This window comes from Bombina bombina, chromosome 7, assembly GCF_027579735.1.
Source record: "Bombina bombina isolate aBomBom1 chromosome 7, aBomBom1.pri, whole genome shotgun sequence".
In the NCBI taxonomy this organism is placed as follows: domain Eukaryota; kingdom Metazoa; phylum Chordata; class Amphibia; order Anura; family Bombinatoridae; genus Bombina; species Bombina bombina.
The window spans coordinates 197,616,685-197,634,818 of NC_069505.1; the positions used below are offsets into that span (position 1 = coordinate 197,616,685).

At 58.4% G+C, this 18,134-nt stretch overlaps 1 protein-coding gene across 1 annotated transcript in view; it reads left to right on the forward strand.

Annotated features, from left to right (window-relative positions):
* The first annotated feature begins 212 nt into the window (after nucleotides 1-212).
* The window catches only part of LOC128635823 (guanylyl cyclase-activating protein 2-like), a 30,817-nt gene continuing 12,895 nt past the window's right edge, over nucleotides 213-18,134 (forward strand). Inside the window, exon 1 of the mRNA XM_053688932.1 lies at nucleotides 213-407. Coding sequence (XP_053544907.1) covers nucleotides 213-407 — 195 coding nt within the window. The remainder of the gene's footprint in view (nucleotides 408-18,134) is intronic.

Consider the following 18,134-nt stretch of genomic DNA (forward strand, 5'->3'; position numbering starts at 1 on the left):
AATTATATTAATGGAGGACACAGGTCGAATGTTTGTTAAACTGCAGACGTCTGCAGTTACCGGCCTGGGAATTAGATAGAAGGATTATAGAGAGATAATTAAATGTATCTACAAATGTGTGTATTAGACAGAGCTGGCAGTCTGATTATATAGAGGATACACAGCAATGACTCTCAGGTGACACCGCACACAAGGAAGCAAGGAGTTCTGCAATGGGACAACACCAATGTAACTTCAAGCAGGAAATTGATGTCGCTGATTTGCAGGAGATGTACAAGAAATTTGTGACTGAATGTCCAAGTGGAGCTTTATTTTTACACGAATTTAAAGGCTTCTTTGGTATCTCTGCAAATAATGAAGCATCAGAGTTTGTAGAGAGCATGTTCAAGGCTTTCGATAGAAACGGGGTAAGAAAGGGATGTTTGGGGCTTATTTAGTTATAAAAAGCACATTGTAGCACTGAAGAATAAATACCACATGTGCCAACTTATCAGTTGTTGAGCAAGGAAGGCCAAAAAAAAAACCATTTGCTGGGGGGGGGGGGGGGGGGGGTGAGAGGGCATGTGAGAGGAACTGTGTAAGTAAGCGGGGGGGGGTTAGAGGAGCTGTGTAAGTGCGTGGGGGTGTGAGAGGGCATGGGAGAGGAACTGTGTAAGTAAGCGGGGGGGGGTTAGAGGAGCTGTGTAAGTGCGTGGGGGTGTGAGAGGGCATGTGAGAGGAACTGTGTAAGTAAGCGGGGGGGGGTTAGAGGAGCTGTGTAAGTGCGTGGGGGTGTGAGAGGGCATGTGAGAGGAACTGTGTAAGTAAGCGGGGGGGGGGTTAGAGGAGCTGTGTAAGTGCGTGGGGGTGTGAGAGGAACTGTGTAAGTAAGCGGGGGGGTGAGAGGAACTGTGTAAGTAAGCGGGGGGGGGGGGTTAGAGGAGCTGTGTAAGTGCGTGGGGGTGTGAGAGGAACTGTGTAAGTAAGCGGGGGGGTGAGAGGAGCTGTGTAAGTGCGTGGGGGTGTGAGAAGAACTGTGTCAGTACGCGGGGCTGTGAGAGGAGCTGTGTAAGTGTGTGGGGGTGTGAGAAGAACTGTGTCAGTACGCGGGGGTGTGAGAGGAGCTGTGTAAGTGTGTGGGGGTGTGAGAGGAACTGTGTCAGTACGTAGGGGTGTGAGAGGAGCTGTGTAAGTGTGTGGGGGTGTGAGAGGAACTGTGTCAGTACGTAGGGGTGTGGAGGAGCTATGTCAGTGCGTAAGGGTGTGAGAGGAGCTGTGTCGGTGCGTAGGGGTGTGAGAGGGGCTGTGTCAGTGCTCGGGGTGTGAGAGGAGCTGTGTAAGTGAGCAAGGGTGACTGTGAGAGGGGCTGTGTCAATGCGCAGGGGTGTGAGAGTTGCTGTGTCAGAGTGCGGGGGTGTGAGAGGAGCTGTGTAAGTGCGCGGGGTTGTGAGAGGAACTGTGTCAGTATGCAGGAGTGTGAGAGGAGCTATGTCAGTGCGTAGGGGTGTGAGAGGGGCTGTGTCAGTGTGCGGGGGTGGGAGAGGGGCTGTGTAAGTGCGCAAGGGTGTGAGAGGGGCTGTGTAAGTAAGCAGGGGTGTGAGAGGAGCTGTGTCAGTGCGCAAGGGTTTGAAAGGAGCTGTGTAAGTGCGCAAGGGTGTGAAAGGGGCTGTGTAAGTGCGCAGGGGTGTGAGAGGAACTGTGTAAGTGAGCGAGAGTGACTGTGAGAGGGGCTGTGTCAGTGCGTGAGGCTGTGAGAGTTGTGTCAGTTATCGGTGGTGTGAGAGCAGCTGAGTCAGTGCACGGGGGTGTTAGAGGGGCTGTGTCAGTGTGCAAGGGTGACTGTGAGAGGAGCTGTGTAAGTGAGCGAGGGTGACTGTGAGAGGGGCTGTGTAAGTGAGCGAGGGTGTGAGAGGGCTGTGTCAGTGTGCAAGGGTGTGAGAGTTGTGTCAGTTATCGGTGGTGTAAGAGGAGCTGAGTCAGTGCGCGAGGGTATGAGAGGGGTTGTGTCAGTGTGCAGCGGTGTGAGAGGGACTGTGTCAGTGTGTGGGAGTGTGAGAGGGGCTGTGTCAGTGTGTGGGAGTGTGAGAGGGGCTGTGTCAGTGTGCAAGGGTGTGAGAGGGGCTGTGTCAGTGTGCCGGGGTGTGAGAAGGGCTGTGTAGGTGTGCAAGGGTTGAGAGGGGCTGTGTCAGTGTGCCGGGGTGTGAGAGGGGCTGTGTAAGTGCGCAAGGGTGTGAGAGGGGTTGTGTTAGTGTGCGGGGGTTGAGAGGGGCTGTGTCAGTGAGCGGGGTTGTGAGAGAGGCTGTGTAAGTGCGCAAGGATGTAAGAGGGGCTGTGTCAGTGCGCAGGGATGTGAGAGGGGCTGTGTCAGTGTATGGGGGGTGTGAGAGGGGCTGTGTCAGTGTATGGGGGGGTGTGAGAGGGGCTGTGTCAGTGTACGGGGGTGTGAGAGGGGCTGTGTCAGTTTACGGGGGCGTGAGAAGGGCTGTGTCAGTGCACAGGGATGTGAGAGGGGCTGTGTCAGTGTGCGGGGGTGTGTGAGACGAGCTGTGTCAGTGTGCAAGGGTGACTGTGAGAGGAGCTGTGTAAGTGAGCAAGGGTAACTGTGAGAGGGGTTGTGTAAGTGAGCGAGGGTGTGAGAGGGGTTGTGTCAGTGCACAAGGGTGTGAGAGGAACTGTGTCAGTGTGCAAGGGTGTGAAATGAGTTGTGTCAGTTATCGGTGGTTTGAGAGGAGCTGTGTCAGTGTGCAGGGGATGTGAGAGGGGCTGTGTCAGTGCGCAAGGGTATGAGAGGGGTTGTGTCAGTGTGAAGCGGTGTGAGAGGGGCTGTGTCAGTGTGCAAGGGTGTGAGAGGGGCTGTGTCAGTGCGCAAGGGTGGGAGAGTAACTGTGTCAGTGTGTGGGGGGGGTGAGAGGGCATGTGAGAGGAACTGTGTAAGTAAGCGGGGGGGGTGAGAGGAGCTGTGTAAGTGCGTGGGGATGTGAGAAGAACTGTGTCAGTACGCGGGGGTGTGAGAGGAGCTGTGTAAGTGCGTGGGGGTGTGAGAGGAACTGTGTCAGTACGTAGGGGTGTGGAGGAGCTATGTCAGTGCGTAAGGGTGTGAGAGGAGCTGTGTCGGTGCGTAGGGGTGTGAGAGGGGCTGTGTCAGTGCTCGGGGTGTGAGAGGAGCTGTGTAAGTGAGCAAGGGTGACTGTGAGAGGGGCTGTGTCAATGCGCGGGGGTGTGAGAGGGGCTGTGTCAGTGTGCGGGGGTGTGAGAGGAGCTGTGTAAGTGCGCGGGTTGTGAGAGGAACTGTGTCAGTATGCAGGAGTGTGAGAGGAGCTATGTCAGTGCGTAGGGGTGTGAGAGGGGCTGTGTCAGTGTGCGGGGTGGGAGAGGGGCTGTGTAAGTGCGCAAGGGTGTGAGAGGGGCTGTGTAAGTAAGCAGGGGTGTGAGAGGAGCTGTGTCAGTGCGCAAGGGTTTGAAAGGAGCTGTGTAAGTGCGCAAGGGTGTGAAAGGGGCTGTGTAAGTGAGCGAAAGTGACTGTGAGAGGGGCTGTGTCAGATCGTGAGGCTGTGAGAGTTGTGTCAGTTATCGGTGGTGTGAGAGGAGCTGAGTCAGTGCACGGGGGTGTTAGAGGGGCTGTGTCAGTGTGCAAGGGTGACTGTGAGAGGAGCTGTGTAAGTGAGCGAGGGTGACTGTGAGAGGGGCTGTGTAAGTGAGCGAGGGTGTGAGAGGGCTGTGTCAGTGTGCAAGGGTGTGAGAGTTGTGTCAGTTATCGGTGGTGTAAGAGGAGCTGAGTCAGTGCGCGAGGGTATGAGAGGGGTTGTGTCAGTGTGCAGCGGTGTGAGAGGGACTGTGTCAGTGTGTGGGAGTGTGAGAGGGGCTGTGTCAGTGTGTGGGAGTGTGAGAGGGGCTGTGTAAGTGCGCAAGGGTGTGAGAGGGGCTGTGTCAGTGTGCCGGGGTGTGAGAAGGGCTGTGCAGGTGTGCAAGGGTTGAGAGGGGCTGTGTCAGTGTGCCGGGGTGTGAGAGGGGCTGTGTAAGTGCGCAAGGGTGTAAGAGGGGTTGTGTTAGTGTGCGGGGGTTTAGAGGGGCTGTGTCAGTGAGCGGGGTTGTGAGAGAGGCTGTGTAAGTGCGCAAGGATGTAAGAGGGGCTGTGTCGGTGCGCAGGGATGTGAGAGGGGCTGTGTCAGTGTATGGGGGGTGTGAGAGGGGCTGTGTCAGTGTACGGGGGTGTGAGAGAGGCTGTGTCAGTTTACGGGGGTGTGAGAAGGGCTGTGTCAGTGCACAGGGATGTGAGAGGGGCTGTGTCAGTGTGCGGGTGTGTGTGAGACGAGCTGTGTCAGTGTGCAAGGGTGACTGTGAGAGGAGCTGTGTAAGTGAGCAAGGGTGACTGTGAGAGGGGTTGTGTAAGTGAGCGAGGGTGTGAGAGGGGTTGTGTCAGTGCACAAGGGTGTGAGAGGAGCTGTGTCAGTGTGCAAGGGTGTGAAATGAGTTGTGTCAGTTATCGGTGGTTTGAGAGGAGCTGTGTCAGTGTGCAGGGGATGCGAGAGGGGCTGTGTCAGTGCGCAAGGGTATGAGAGGGGTTGTGTCAGTGTGCAGCGGTGTGAGAGGGGCTGTGTCAGTGTGCAAGGGTGTGAGAGGGGCTGTGTCAGTGCGCAAGGGTGGGAGAGTAACTGTGTCAGTGTGTGGGGGGGGTGAGAGGGCATGTGAGAGGAACTGTGTAAGTAAGCGGGGGGGTGAGAGGAGCTGTGTAAGTGCGTGGGGATGTGAGAAGAACTGTGTCAGTACGCGGGGGTGTGAGAGGAGCTGTGTAAGTGCGTGGGGGTGTGAGAGGAACTGTGTCAGTACGTAGGGGTGTGGAGGAGCTATGTCAGTGCGTAAGGGTGTGAGAGGAGCTGTGTCGGTGCGTAGGGGTGTGAGAGGGGCTGTGTCAGTGCTCGGGGTGTGAGAGGAGCTGTGTAAGTGAGCAAGGGTGACTGTGAGAGGGGCTGTGTCAATGCGCGGGGGTGTGAGAGGGGCTGTGTCAGTGTGCGGGGGTGTGAGAGGAGCTGTGTAAGTGCGCGGGGTTGTGAGAGGAACTGTGTCAGTATGCAGGAGTGTGAGAGGAGCTATGTCAGTGCGTAGGGGTGTGAGAGGGGCTGTGTCAGTGTGCGGGGGTGGGAGAGGGGCTGTGTAAGTGCGCAAGGGTGTGAGAGGGGCTGTGTAAGTAAGCAGGGGTGTGAGAGGAGCTGTGTCAGTGCGCAAGGGTTTGAAAGGAGCTGTGTAAGTGCGCAAGGGTGTGAAAGGGGCTGTGTAAGTGAGCGAGAGTGACTGTGAGAGGGGCTGTGTCAGTGCGTGAGGCTGTGAGAGTTGTGTCAGTTATCGGTGGTGTGAGAGGAGCTGAGTCAGTGCACGGGGGTGTTAGAGGGGCTGTGTCAGTGTGCAAGGGTGACTGTGAGAGGAGCTGTGTAAGTGAGCGAGGGTGACTGTGAGAGGGGCTGTGTAAGTGAGCGAGGGTGTGAGAGGGCTGTGTCAGTGTGCAAGGGTGTGAGAGTTGTGTCAGTTATCGGTGGTGTAAGAGGAGCTGAGTCAGTGCGCGAGGGTATGAGAGGGGTTGTGTCAGTGTGCAGCGGTGTGAGAGGGACTGTGTCAGTGTGTGGGAGTGTGAGAGGGGCTGTGTCAGTGTGTGGGAGTGTGAGAGGGGCTGTGTCAGTGTGCAAGGGTGTGAGAGGGGCTGTGTCAGTGTGCCGGGGTGTGAGAAGGGCTGTGCAGGTGTGCAAGGGTTGAGAGGGGCTGTGTCAGTGTGCCGGGGTGTGAGAGGGGCTGTGTAAGTGTGCAAGGGTGTAAGAGGGGCTGTGTTAGTGTGCGGGGGTTGAGAGGGGCTGTGTCAGTGAGCGGGGTTGTGAGAGAGGCTGTGTAAGTGCGCAAGGATGTAAGAGGGGCTGTGTCGGTGCGCAGGGATGTGAGAGGGGCTGTGTCAGTGTATGGGGGGTGTGAGAGGGGCTGTGTCAGTGTACGGGGGTGTGAGAGGGGCTGTGTCAGTTTACGGGGGTGTTAGAAGGGCTGTGTCAGTGCACAGGGATGTGAGAGGGGCTGTGTCAGTGTGCGGGGTTTTGTGTGAGACGAGCAGTGTCAGTGTGCAAGGGTGACTGTGAGAGGGGTTGTGTAAGTGAGCGAGGGTGTGAGAGGGGTTGTGTCAGTGCACAAGGGTGTGAGAGGAGCTGTGTCAGTGTGCAAGGGTGTGAAATGAGTTGTGTCAGTTATCGGTGGTTTGAGAGGAGCTGTGTCAGTGTGCAGGGGATGTGAGAGGGGCTGTGTAGGTGTGCAAGGGTTGAGAGGGGCTGTGTCAGTGTGTGGGAGTGTGAGAGGGGCTGTGTCAGTGTGCCGGGGTGTGAGAGGGGCTGTGTAAGTGCGCAAGGGTGTGAGAGGGGATGTGTCAGTGTGCAGGGGTTGAGGGGGGCTGTGTCAGCGAGCGGGGTTGTGAGAGAGGCTGTGTAAGTGCGCAAGGATGTAAGAGGGGCTGTGTCGGTGCGCAGGGATGTGAGAGGGGCTGTGTCAGTGTATGGGGGGTGTGAGAGGGGCTGTGTCAGTGTTCGGGGGTGTGAGAGGAGCTGTGTAAGTGCGTGGGGGTGTGAGAGGAACTGTGTCAGTACATAGGGGTGTGGAGGAGCTATGTCAGTGCGTAAGGGTGTGAGAGGAGCTGTGTCGGTGCGTAGGGGTGTGAGAGGGGCTGTGTCAGTGCTCGGGGTGTGAGAGGAGATGTGTAAGTGAGCAAAGGTGACTGTGAGAGGGGCTGTGTCAATGCGCGGGGGTGTGAGAGGGGCTGTGTCAGTGTGCGGGGGGTGTGAGAGGAGCTGTGTAAGTGCGCGGGGTTGTGAGAGGAACTGTGTCAGTATGCAGGAGTGTGAGAGGAGCTATGTCAGTGCGTAGGGGTGTGAGAGGGGCTGTCTCAGTGTGCGGGGGTGGGAGAGGGGCTGTGTAAGTGCGCAAGGGTGTGAGAGGGGCTGTGTAAGTAAGCAGGGGTGTGAGAGGAGCTGTGTCAGTGCGCAAGGGTTTGAAAGGAGCTATGTAAGTGCGCAAGGGTGTGAAAGGGGCTGTGTAAGTGTGCAGGGGTGTGAGAGGAACTGTGTAAGTGAGCGAGAGTGACTGTGAGAGGGGCTGTGTCAGTGCGTGAGGCTGTGAGAGTTGTGTCAGTTATCGGTAGTGTGAGAGGAGCTGAGTCAGTGCACGGGGGTGTTAGAGGGGCTGTGTCAGTGTGCAAGGGTGACTGTGAGAGGAGCTGTGTAAGTGAGCGAGGGTGACTGTGAGAGGGGCTGTGTAAGTGAGCGAGGGTGTGAGAGGGCTGTGTCAGTGTGCAAGGGTGTGAGAGTTGTGTCAGTTATCGGTGGTGTAAGAGGAGCTGAGTCAGTGTGCGAGGGTATGAGAGGGGTTGTGTCAGTGTGCAGCGGTGTGAGAGGGACTGTGTCAGTGTGTGGGAGTGTGAGAGGGGCTGTGTCAGTGTGTGGGAGTGTGAGAGGGGCTGTGTCAGTGTGCAAGGGTGTGAGAGGGGCTGTGTCAGTGTGCCGGGGTGTGAGGAGGGCTGTGTAGGTGTGCAAGGGTTGAGAGAGGCTGTGTAGGTGTGCAAGGGTTGAGAGGGGCTGTGTCAGTGTGCCGGGGTGTGAGAGGGGCTGTGTAAGTACGCAAGGGTGTGAGAGGGGTTGTGTTAGTGTGCGGGGGTTGAGAGGGGCTGTGTCAGTGAGCGGGGTTGTGAGAGAGGCTGTGTAAGTGCTCAAGGATGTAAGAGGGGCTGTGTCGGTGCGCAGGGATGTGAGAGGGGCTGTGTCAGTGTATGGGGGGGGTGAGAGGGGCTGTGTCAGTGTACGGGGGTGTGAGAAGGGCTGTGTCAGTTTACGGGGGTGTGAGAAGGGCTGTGTCAGTGCACAGGGATGTGAGAGGGGCTGTGTCAGTGTGCGGGGGTGTGTGAGACGAGCTGTGTCAGTGTGCAAGGGTGACTGTGAGAGGAGCTGTGTAAGTGAGCGAGGGTGACTGTGAGAGGGGTTGTGTAAGTGAGCGAGGGTGTGAGAGGGGTTGTGTCAGTGCACAAGGGTGTGAGAGGAGCTGTGTCAGTGTGCAAGGGTGTGAAATGAGTTGTGTCAGTTATCGGTGGTTTGAGAGGAGCTGTGTCAGTGTGCAGGGGATGTGAGAGGGGCTGTGTAGGTGTGCAAGGGTTGAGAGGGGCTGTGTCAGTGTGTGGGAGTGTGAGAGGGGCTGTGTCAGTGTGCCGGGGTGTGAGAGGGGCTGTGTAAGTGCGCAAGGGTGTGAGAGGGGATGTGTCAGTGTGCAGGGGTTGAGGGGGGCTGTGTCAGCGATCGGGGTTGTGAGAGAGGCTGTGTAAGTGCGCAAGGATGTAAGAGGGGCTGTGTCGGTGCGCAGGGATGTGAGAGGGGCTGTGTCAGTGTATGGGGGGTGTGAGAGGGGCTGTGTCAGTGTTCGGGGGTGTGAGAGGAGCTGTGTAAGTGCGTGGGGGTGTGAGAGGAACTGTGTCAGTACATAGGGGTGTGGAGGAGCTATGTCAGTGCGTAAGGGTGTGAGAGGAGCTGTGTCGGTGCGTAGGGGTGTGAGAGGGGCTGTGTCAGTGCTCGGGGTGTGAGAGGAGATGTGTAAGTGAGCAAAGGTGACTGTGAGAGGGGCTGTGTCAATGCGCGGGGGTGTGAGAGGGGCTGTGTCAGTGTGCGGGGGTGTGAGAGGAGCTGTGTAAGTGCGCGGGGTTGTGAGAGGAACTGTGTCAGTATGCAGGAGTGTGAGAGGAGCTATGTCAGTGCGTAGGGGTGTGAGAGGGGCTGTGTCAGTGTGCGGGGGTGGGAGAGGGGCTGTGTAAGTGCGCAAGGGTGTGAGAGGGGCTGTGTAAGTAAGCAGGGGTGTGAGAGGAGCTGTGTCAGTGCGCAAGGGTTTGAAAGGAGCTGTGTAAGTGCGCAAGGGTGTGAAAGGGGCTGTGTAAGTGTGCAGGGGTGTGAGAGGAACTGTGTAAGTGAGCGAGAGTGACTGTGAGAGGGGCTGTGTCAGCGCGTGAGGCTGTGAAAGTTGTGTCAGTTATTAGAGGGGTTGTGTCAGTGTGCAGCGGTGTGAGAGGGACTGTGTCAGTGTGTGGGAGTGTGAGAGGGGCTGTGTCAGTGTGTGGGAGTGTGAGAGGGGCTGTGTCAGTGTGCAAGGGTGTGAGAGGGGCTGTGTCAGTGTGCCGGGGTGTGAGAAGGGCTGTGTAGGTGTGCAAGGGTTGAGAGAGGCTGTGTAGGTGTGCAAGGGTTGAGAGGGGCTGTGTCAGTGTGCCGGGGTGTGAGAGGGGCTGTGTAAGTACGCAAGGGTGTGAGAGGGGTTGTGTTAGTGTGCGGGGGTTGAGAGGGGCTGTGTCAGTGAGCGGGGTTGTGAGAGAGGCTGTGTAAGTGCGCAAGGATGTAAGAGGGGCTGTGTCGGTGCGCAGGGATGTGAGAGGGGCTGTGTCAGTGTATGGGGGGGGTGAGAGGGGCTGTGTCAGTGTACGGGGGTGTGAGAGGGGCTGTGTCAGTTTACGGGGGTGTGAGAAGGGCTGTGTCAGTGCACAGGGATGTGAGAGGGGCTGTGTCAGTGTGCGGGGGTGTGTGAGACGAGCTGTGTCAGTGTGCAAGGGTGACTGTGAGAGGAGCTGTGTAAGTGAGCGAGGGTGACTGTGAGAGGGGTTGTGTAAGTGAGCGAGGGTGTGAGAGGGGTTGTGTCAGTGTGCGGGGGTTGAGAGGAGCTGTGTCAGTGTGCAGGGGATGTGAGAGGGGCTGTGTCAGTGCACAAGGGTGTGAGAGGAGCTGTGTCAGTGTGCAAGGGTGTGAAATGAGTTGTGTCAGTTATCGGTGGTTTGAGAGGAGCTGTGTCAGTGTGCAGGGGATGTGAGAGGGGCTGTGTCAGTGCGCAAGGGTATGAGAGGGGTTGTGTCAGTGTGCAGCGGTGTGAGAGGGGCTGTGTCAGTGTGCAAGGGTGTGAGAGGGGCTGTGTCAGTGTGCAAGGGTGTGAGAGGGGCTGTGTCAGTGCGCAAGGGTGGGAGAGTAACTGTGTCAGTGTGTGGGGGGGGTGAGAGGGCATGTGAGAGGAACTGTGTAAGTAAGCGGGGGTGTGAGAGGAGCTGTGTAAGTGCGTGGGGATGTGAGAAGAACTGTGTCAGTACGCGGGGGTGTGAGAGGAGCTGTGTAAGTGCGTGGGGGTGTGAGAGGAACTGTGTCAGTATGCAGGGGTGTGAGAGGAGCTATGTCAGTGCGTAGGGGTGTGAGAGGAGCTGTGTCGGTGCGTAGGGGTGTGAGAGGGGCTGTGTCAGTGTGCGGGGTGTGAGAGGAGCTGTGTAAGTGAGCAAGGTTGACTGTGAGAGGGGCTGTGTCAATGCGCGGGGGTGTGAGAGGGGCTGTGTCAGTGTGCGGGGGTGTGAGAGGAGCTGTGTAAGTGCGCGGGGTTGTGAGAGGAACTGTGTCAGTATGCGGGAGTGTGAGAGGAGCTATGTCAGTGCGTAGGGGTGTGAGAGGGGTTGTGTCAGTGTGCAGGGGTGGGAGAGGGGCTGTGTAAGTGCGCAAGGGTGTGATAGGGGCTGTTCAAGTAAGCAGGGGTGTGAGAGGAGCTGTGTCAGTGCGCAAGGATTTGAAAGGAGCTGTGTAAGTGCGCAAGGGTGTGAAAGGGGCTGTGTAAGTGAGCGAGGGTGACAGTGAGAGGGGCTGTATCAGTGCGCGAGGCTGTGAGAGTTGTGTCAGTTATCGGTGGTGTGAGAGGGGTTGTGTCAGTGCGCAGGGGTGGGAGAGGGGCTGTGTAAGTGCGCAAGGGTGTGATAGGGGCTGTTCAAGTAAGCAGGGGTGTGAGAGGAGCTGTGTCAGTGCGCAAGGATTTGAAAGGAGCTGTGTAAGTGCGCAAGGGTGTGAAAGGGGCTGTGTAAGTGAGCGAGGGTGACAGTGAGAGGGGCTGTATCAGTGCGCGAGGCTGTGAGAGTTGTGTCAGTTATCGGTGGTGTGAGAGGGGTTGTGTCAGTGCGCAGGGGTGGGAGAGGGGCTGTGTAAGTGCGCAAGGGTGTGATAGGGGCTGTTCAAGTAAGCAGGGGTGTGAGAGGAGCTGTGTCAGTGCGCAAGGATTTGAAAGGAGCTGTGTAAGTGCGCAGGGGTGTGAGAGGAACTGTGTAAGTGAGCGAGGGTGACTGTGAGAGGGGCTGTATCAGTGCGGGAGGCTGTGAGAGTTGTGTCAGTTATCGGTGGTGTGAGAGGAGCTGAGTCAGTGCACGGGGGTGTGAGAGGGGCTGTGTCAGTGTGCAAGGGTGACTGTGAGAGGAGCTGTGTAAGTGAGCGAGGGTGACTGTGAGAGGGGCTGTGTAAGTGAGCGAGGGTGTGAGAGGGCTGTGTCAGTGTGCAAGGGTGTGAGAGTTGTGTCAGTTGTCGGTGGTGTAAGAGGAGCTGAGTCAGTGCGCGAGGGTATGAGAGGGGTTGTGTCAGTGTGCAGCGGGTTGAGAGGGACTGTGTCAGTGTGTGGGAGTGTGAAGGGGCTGTGTCAGTGTGCAAGGGTGTGAGAGGGGCTGTGTCAGTGTGCGGGGGTTGAGGGGGGCTGTGTCAGCGAGCGGGGTTGTGAGAGAGGCTGTGTAAGTGTGCAAGGATGTAAGAGGGGCTGTGTCGGTGCGCAGGGATGTGAGAGGGGCTGTGTCAGTGTATGGGGGGGGGTGAGAGGGGCTGTGTCAGTGTTCGAGGGTGTGAGAGGGGCTGTGTCAGTTTACGGGGGTGTGAGAAGGGCTGTGTCAGTGCACAGGGATGTGAGAGGGGCTGTGTCAGTGTGCGGGGGGGGGGGGGTGAGACGAGCTGTGTCAGTGTGCAAGGGTGTGAGAGGGGTTGTGTCAGTGTGCGGGGGTTGAGGGGGGCTGTGTCAGCGAGCGGGGCTGTGAGAGAGGCTGTGTAAGTGTGCAAGGATGTAAGAGGGGCTGTGTCGGTGCGCAGGGATGTGAGAGGGGCTGTGTATGGGGGGGGGGTGAGAGGGGCTGTGTCAGTGTTCGAGGGTGTGAGAGGGGCTGTGTCAGTGTGCGGGGGTTGAGAGGGGCTGTGTCAGCGAGCGGGGCTGTGAGAGAGGCTGTGTAAGTGCGCAAGGGTGTAAGAGGGGCTGTGTCGGTGCGCAGGGATGTGAGAGGGGCTGTGTCAGTGTATGGGGGGGTGTGAGAGGGGCTGTGTCAATGTACGGGGGGTGTGAGAGGGGCTGTGTCAATGTACGGGGGTGTGAGAGGGGCTGTGTCATTTTACGGGGGTGTGAGAAGGGCTGTGTCAGTGCACAGGGATGTGAGAGGGGCTGTGTCAGTGTGTGGGGGTGTGTGAGAGGAGCTGGGGGTTGAGAGGGGCTGTGTCAGCGAGCGGGTTTGTGAGAGAGGCTGTGTAAGTGTGCAAGGGTATGAGAGGGTGTGTGTCAGTGCGCAGGGATGTGAGAGGGGCTGTGTCAGTGTGCAGGGGTATGATAGGGGCTGTGTCAGTGCGCAAGGGTGTGAGAGGAGCTGTGTCAGTGTGCAGGGGGTGTGAGAGGGGCTGTGTCAGTGCACAAGGGTGTGAGAGGAGCTGTGTCAGTGTGCAAGGGTGTGAAATTAGTTGTGTCAGTTATCAGTGGTTTGAGAGGAGCTGAGTCAGTGCACAAGGGTGTGAGAGGGGCTGTGTCAGTGCGCAAGGGTATGAGAGGGGTTGTGTCAGTGTGCAGCGGTGTGAGAGGGGCTGTGTCAGTGTGCAAGGGTGTGAGAGGGGCTGTGACAGTGCGCAAGGGTGGGAGAGGAACTGTGTCAGTGTGTGTGGGAGGGGGGTGAGAGAGGCTGTGTCAGTACGCTGGGGGTGTGAGAGGAGCTGTGTAAGTGAGCGAGGGTGACTGTGAGAGGGGCTGTGTCAGTGCACGAGGCTGTGAGAGTTGTGTCAGTTATCGGTGGTGTGAGAGGAGCTGAGTCAGTGCACGGGGGTGTGAGAGGGTCTGTGTCAGTGTGCAAGGGTGACTGTGAGAGGAGCTGTGTAAGTGAGCGAGGGTGACTGTGAGAGGGGCTGTGTAAGTGAGCGAGGGTGTGAGAGGGCTGTGTCAGTGTGCAAGGGTGTGAAAGGAGCTTTGTAAGTGAGTGAGGGTGACTGTGAGAGGGGCTGTGTCAGTGTGCAAGGGTGTGAGAGTTGTGTCAGTTATCGGTGGTGTGAGAGAAGCTGAGTCAGTGCACAGGGGTGTGAGAGGGGCTTTGTCAGTGCGCAAGGGTATGAGAGGGGTTGTGTCAGTGTGCAGCGGTGTGAGAGGGGTTGTGTCAGTGTGGGAGGGTTGAGAGGGGCTGTGTCAGCGAGCAAGGTTGTGAGAGAGGCTGTGTAAGTGCGCAAGGGTATAAGAGGGGCTGTGTCAGTGCACAGGTATGTGAGAGGGGCTGTGTCAGTATATGGGGGGTGTGAGAGGGGCTGTGTCAGTCTATGGGGGTGTGAGAAGGGCTGTGTCAGTGGACAGGGATGTGAGAAGGGCTGTGTCAGTGTGCGGGGGTGTGTGAGAGGAGCTGTGTCAGTGTGCGGGGGGGTATGAGAGGGGCTGTGTCAGTGTGTGGGGGGTATGATAGGCGCTGTGTCAGTGTGAGAGGGGCTGTGTCAGTCTGCGGGGGTTGAGAGGGGCTGTGTCAGTGAGCGAGTTTGTGAGAGAGGCTGTGTAAGTGCGCGAGGGTATGAGAGGGGGTGTGTCAGTGCGCAGGGATGTGAGAGGGGCTGTGTCAGTGTGCGGGAGTATGATAGGGGCTGTGTCAGTGCGCGAGGGTGTGAGAGGAGGGGCTGTGTCAGTGCGCAAGGGTGTGAGAGGAGCTGTGTCAGTGTGCAAGGGTGTGAAATGAGTTGTGTCAGTTATCAGTGGTGTGAGAGGAGCTGAGTCAGTGCACAGGGGTGTGAGAAGGGCTGTGTCAGTGCACAGTGATGTGAGAGGGGCTGTGTCAGTGTGCGGGGGTGTGTGAGAGGAGCTGTGTCAGTGTGCCGGGGGGGTTAGAGGGGTTGTGTCAGTGCACAGGGATGTGAGAGGGGCTGTATCAGTGTGTGGGGGGTATGACAAGGGCTGTGTCAGTGTGAGAGGGGCTGTGTCAGTGTGCGGGGGTTGAGATGGGCTGTGTCAGTGAGCGGGTTTGTGAGAGAGGCTGTGTATGTGTGCAAGGGTATAAGAGGGGGTGTGTCAGTGAGTAGGGATGTGAGGGGCTGTGTCAGTGTGCGGGGGTATGATAGGGGCTGTGTCAGTGCACGAGGGTGTGAGAGGGGCTGTGTGAGTGCGCGGGGTTGTGTCAGTGTGCGGGGGATGTGAGAGGGGCTGTGTCAGTGTGAGGGGGGTGTGAGAGGGGCTGTGTGAGTGTGCGGGGTTGTGTCAGTGTGCGGGGGATGTGAGAGGGGTTGTGTCAGTGTGCGGGGGTCGAGAGGGGCTGTGTCAGTGAGCGGGGTTGTGAGAGAGGCTGTGTATGTGCGCGAGGGTATGAGAGGGGCTGTGTCAGTGTGCAGGGATGTGAGGGGCTGTGTCAGTGTGCGGGGGTATGGTAGGGGCTGTGTCAGTACACGAGGGTGTGAGAGGGGCTGTGTGAGTGCGCGGGGTTGTGTCAGTGTGCGGGGGATGTGAGAGGGGCTGTGTCAGTGCGAGGGGGGTGTGAGAGGGGCTGTGTGAGTGTGCGGGGTTGTGTCAGTGTGCGGGGGATGTGAGAGGGGCTGTGTCAGCGTGCGGGGGTCGAGAGGGGCTGTGTCAGTGAGCGGGGTTGTGAGAGAGGCTGTGTATGTGCACGAGGGTATGAGAGGGGCTGTGTCAGTGTGCAGGGATGTGAGAGGGGCTGTGTCAGTGTGCAGGGGGTATGATAGGGGCTGTGTCAGTGTGCAGGGGGTGTGAGAGGGACTGTGTCAGTGCGTGAGGGTGTGAGAGGAGCTGTGTCAGTGTGCGGGGGTGTGAGAGGGGCTGTGTGAGTGCACAGGGTTGTGTCAGTGTGCGGAGGATGTGATAGGGGCTGTGTCAGTGCGAGGGGGGGGGTGAGAGGGGCTGTGTGAGTGCGTGGGGTTGTGTCAGTGTGTGGGGGATGTGAGAGGGGCTGTGTCAGTGCGAGGGGGGTGTGAGAGGGGCTGTGTCAGTGTGCAGGGATGTGAGAGGGACTGTGTCAGTGTGCGGGGGTGTGAGAGGGGCTATGTCAGTGCGTGGTGTGTGAGAGGGGCTGTGTAAGTGCACGAGGGTGTGAGAGAATCTGTGTCAATGTGCGGGGGTGAGATGGGCTGTGTAAGTGCTCGATGGTGTAAGAGGAGCTGTGTCAGTATGCAGGGATGTGAGAGGGGCTGTGTCAGTGTGCAGGGGTATGATAGGGGCTGTGTCAGTGCGCGAGGGTGTGAGAGGGGTTGTGTCAGTGCGCGAGGGTGTGAGAGGTGCTGTATCAGTGTACAAGGGTGTAAGAGGAGCTGTGTCAGTGTGCGGGGGTGAGAGGGGCTGTGTCAGTACACAGGGATGTGAGAGGTACTGTGTCAGTGCGCGAGGGTGTGAGAGGAGCTGTGTCAGTGCGCGAGGATGTGAGAGGGGCTGTGTCAGTGCGCGGGTGGTGTGAGACGGGCTGTGTTACTGTGCGAGGGTGTGAGAGGAGCTGTGTCAGTGTGCGGGGGTGTCAGAGGGGCTGTGTCAGTGCGCAGGGTTGTGAGAGGGGCTTGTCATTGCGCCCCCCGCTATGTCAGTGTGCGGGGGTGTGAGAGTCTCTGTGAAAGTGCGCGGGGTGTGAGAGGGGCTATGTCAGTGCGTGGGTGTGTGAGAGTGGCTATGTCAGTGCGTGGTGTGTAAGAGGGGATGTGTCAGTGCGCGGGGTGTGAGAGGGGCTGTGTAAGTGCGCAGGAGTATGAGAGGGGATGTGTAAGTGCGTGGGGGGTGTGAGAGGGGCTGTGTAAGTTCGCAGGTGTGTGAGAGGGGCTATGTCAGTGCACGGTGTGTAAGATGGGCTGTGTCAGTGCGCGGGGTGTGAGAGAGGCTGTGTCAGTGCGCGGGGTGTGAGAGGGGCTGTGTCAGTGTGCGGGGTGTGTGAGAGAGGCTGTGTAAGTGCGCAGGAGTGTGAGAGGGGCTGTGTCAGTGTGCGGGGTGTGAGAGGGGCTGTGTCAGTGTGCGGGGTGTGAGAGGGGCTGTGTAAGTGCGCAGGTGTGTGAGAGGGGCTATGTCAGTGCGCGGTGTGTAAGATGGGTTGTGTCAGTGCGCGGGGTGTGAGAGGGACTGTGTCAGTGTGCGGGGTGTGTGAGAGGGGCTGTGTAAGTGCGCAGGAGTGTGAGAGGGGCTGTGTCAGTGCGCGGGGTGTGAGAGGGGCTGTGTCAGTGCGCGGGGTGTGAGAGGGTATGTGTAAGTGAGGGGGTGTGTGAGAGGGGCTGTGTAAGTGCGCAGGAGTGTGAGAGGAGCTATGTCAGTGCGCGGGGTGTAAGATGGGCTGTGTCAGTGCGCGGGGTGTGAGAGGGGCTGTGTAAATGCGCAGGTGTGTGAGAGGGGCTATGTCAGTGCGCGGTGTGTAAGATGGGCTGTGTCAGTGCGCGGGGTGTGAGGGGGGCTGTGTCAGTGTGCGGGGTGTGTGAGAGGGCTGTGTAAGTGCGCAGGAGTGTGAGAGGGGCTGTGTCAGTGCGCGGGGTGTGAGAGGGGCTGTGTCAGTGCGCGGGGTGTGAGAGGGTATGTGTAAGTGAGGGTGTGTGTGAGAGGGGCTGTGTAAGTGCGGAGGAGTGTGAGAGGGGCTGTGTAAGTGCGCAGGAGTGTGAGAGGGGCTGTGTCAGTGTGCGGGGTGTGAGAGGGGATGTGTAAGTGAGGGGGTGTGTGAGAGGGGCTGTGTAAGTGTGCAGGAGTGTGAGAGGGGCTGTGTATGTGCACAGGAGTGTGAGAGGGGCTGTGTCAATGCGCGGGGTGTGAGAGGAGATGTGTAAGTGCGCAGGAGTGTGAGAGGGGCTGTGTCAGTGTGCGGGGTGTGAGAGGGGCTGTGTCGGTGCACGGGGTGTGAGAGGGGCTGTGTCGGTGCACGGGGTGTGAGAGGGGCTGTGTCAGTGCGCGGGGTGTGAGAGGGTATGTGTAAGTGAGGGTGTGTGTGAGAGGGGCTGTGTAAGTGCGGAGGAGTGTGAGAGGGGCTGTGTAAGTGCGCAGGAGTGTGAGAGGGGCTGTGTCAGTGTGCGGGGTGTGAGAGGGGATGTGTAAGTGAGGGGGTGTGTGAGAGGGGCTGTGTAAGTGTGCAGGAGTGTGAGAGGGGCTGTGTATGTGCACAGGAGTGTGAGAGGGGCTGTGTCAGTGTGCGGGGTGTGTGAGAGGGGCTGTGTAAGTGCGCAGGAGTGTGAGAGGGGCTGTGTCAGTGCGCGGGGTGTGAGAGGGGCTGTGTCAGTGCGCGGGGTGTGAGAGGGTATGTGTAAGTGAGGGTGTGTGTGAGAGGGGCTGTGTAAGTGCGGAGGAGTGTGAGAGGGGCTGTGTAAGTGCGCAGGAGTGTGAGAGGGGCTGTGTCAGTGTGCGGGGTGTGAGAGGGGATGTGTAAGTGAGGGGGTGTGTGAGAGGGGCTGTGTAAGTGTGCAGGAGTGTGAGAGGGGCTGTGTATGTGCACAGGAGTGTGAGAGGGGCTGTGTCAATGCGCGGGGTGTGAGAGGAGATGTGTAAGTGCGCAGGAGTGTGAGAGGGGCTGTGTCGGTGCACGGGGTGTGAGAGGGGCTGTGTCGGTGCACGGGGTGTGAGAGGGGCTGTGTCGGTGCACGGGGTGTGAGAGGGGCTGTGTCAGTGTGCGGGGTGTGAGAGGGAATGTGTAAGTGCGCAGGAGTGTGAGAGGGGCTGTGTCAGTGCGCGGGGTGTGAGAGGGGCTGTGTCAATGTGCGGGGTGTGAGAGGGGCTGTGTCGGTGCACGGGGTGTGAGAGGGGCTGTGTCAGTGCGCGGGGTATGAGAGGGGATGTGTAAGTGCGCAGGAGTGTGAGAGGGGCTGTGTCAGTGTGCGGGGTGTGAGAGGGGCTGTGTCGGTGCACGGGGTGTGAGAGGGGCTGTGTCAGTGTGCGGGGCACACACGTTTTCTCTTTGTAAACACAAAGCAGAAGTTAGATCTTGAAATGCTAATTATGGGTGGGGGGATTAATGAGTAAAACCATTTTTTTCAGATACAAATCTCTCTCCCACCACCCAATAGGAAAGTTACTATGTTGCTGTCGCCTTTAACCAGTAACATACCCACTGGTCGCTTATGTTTGGCCTTATTGGTGAATATTGGTGAATA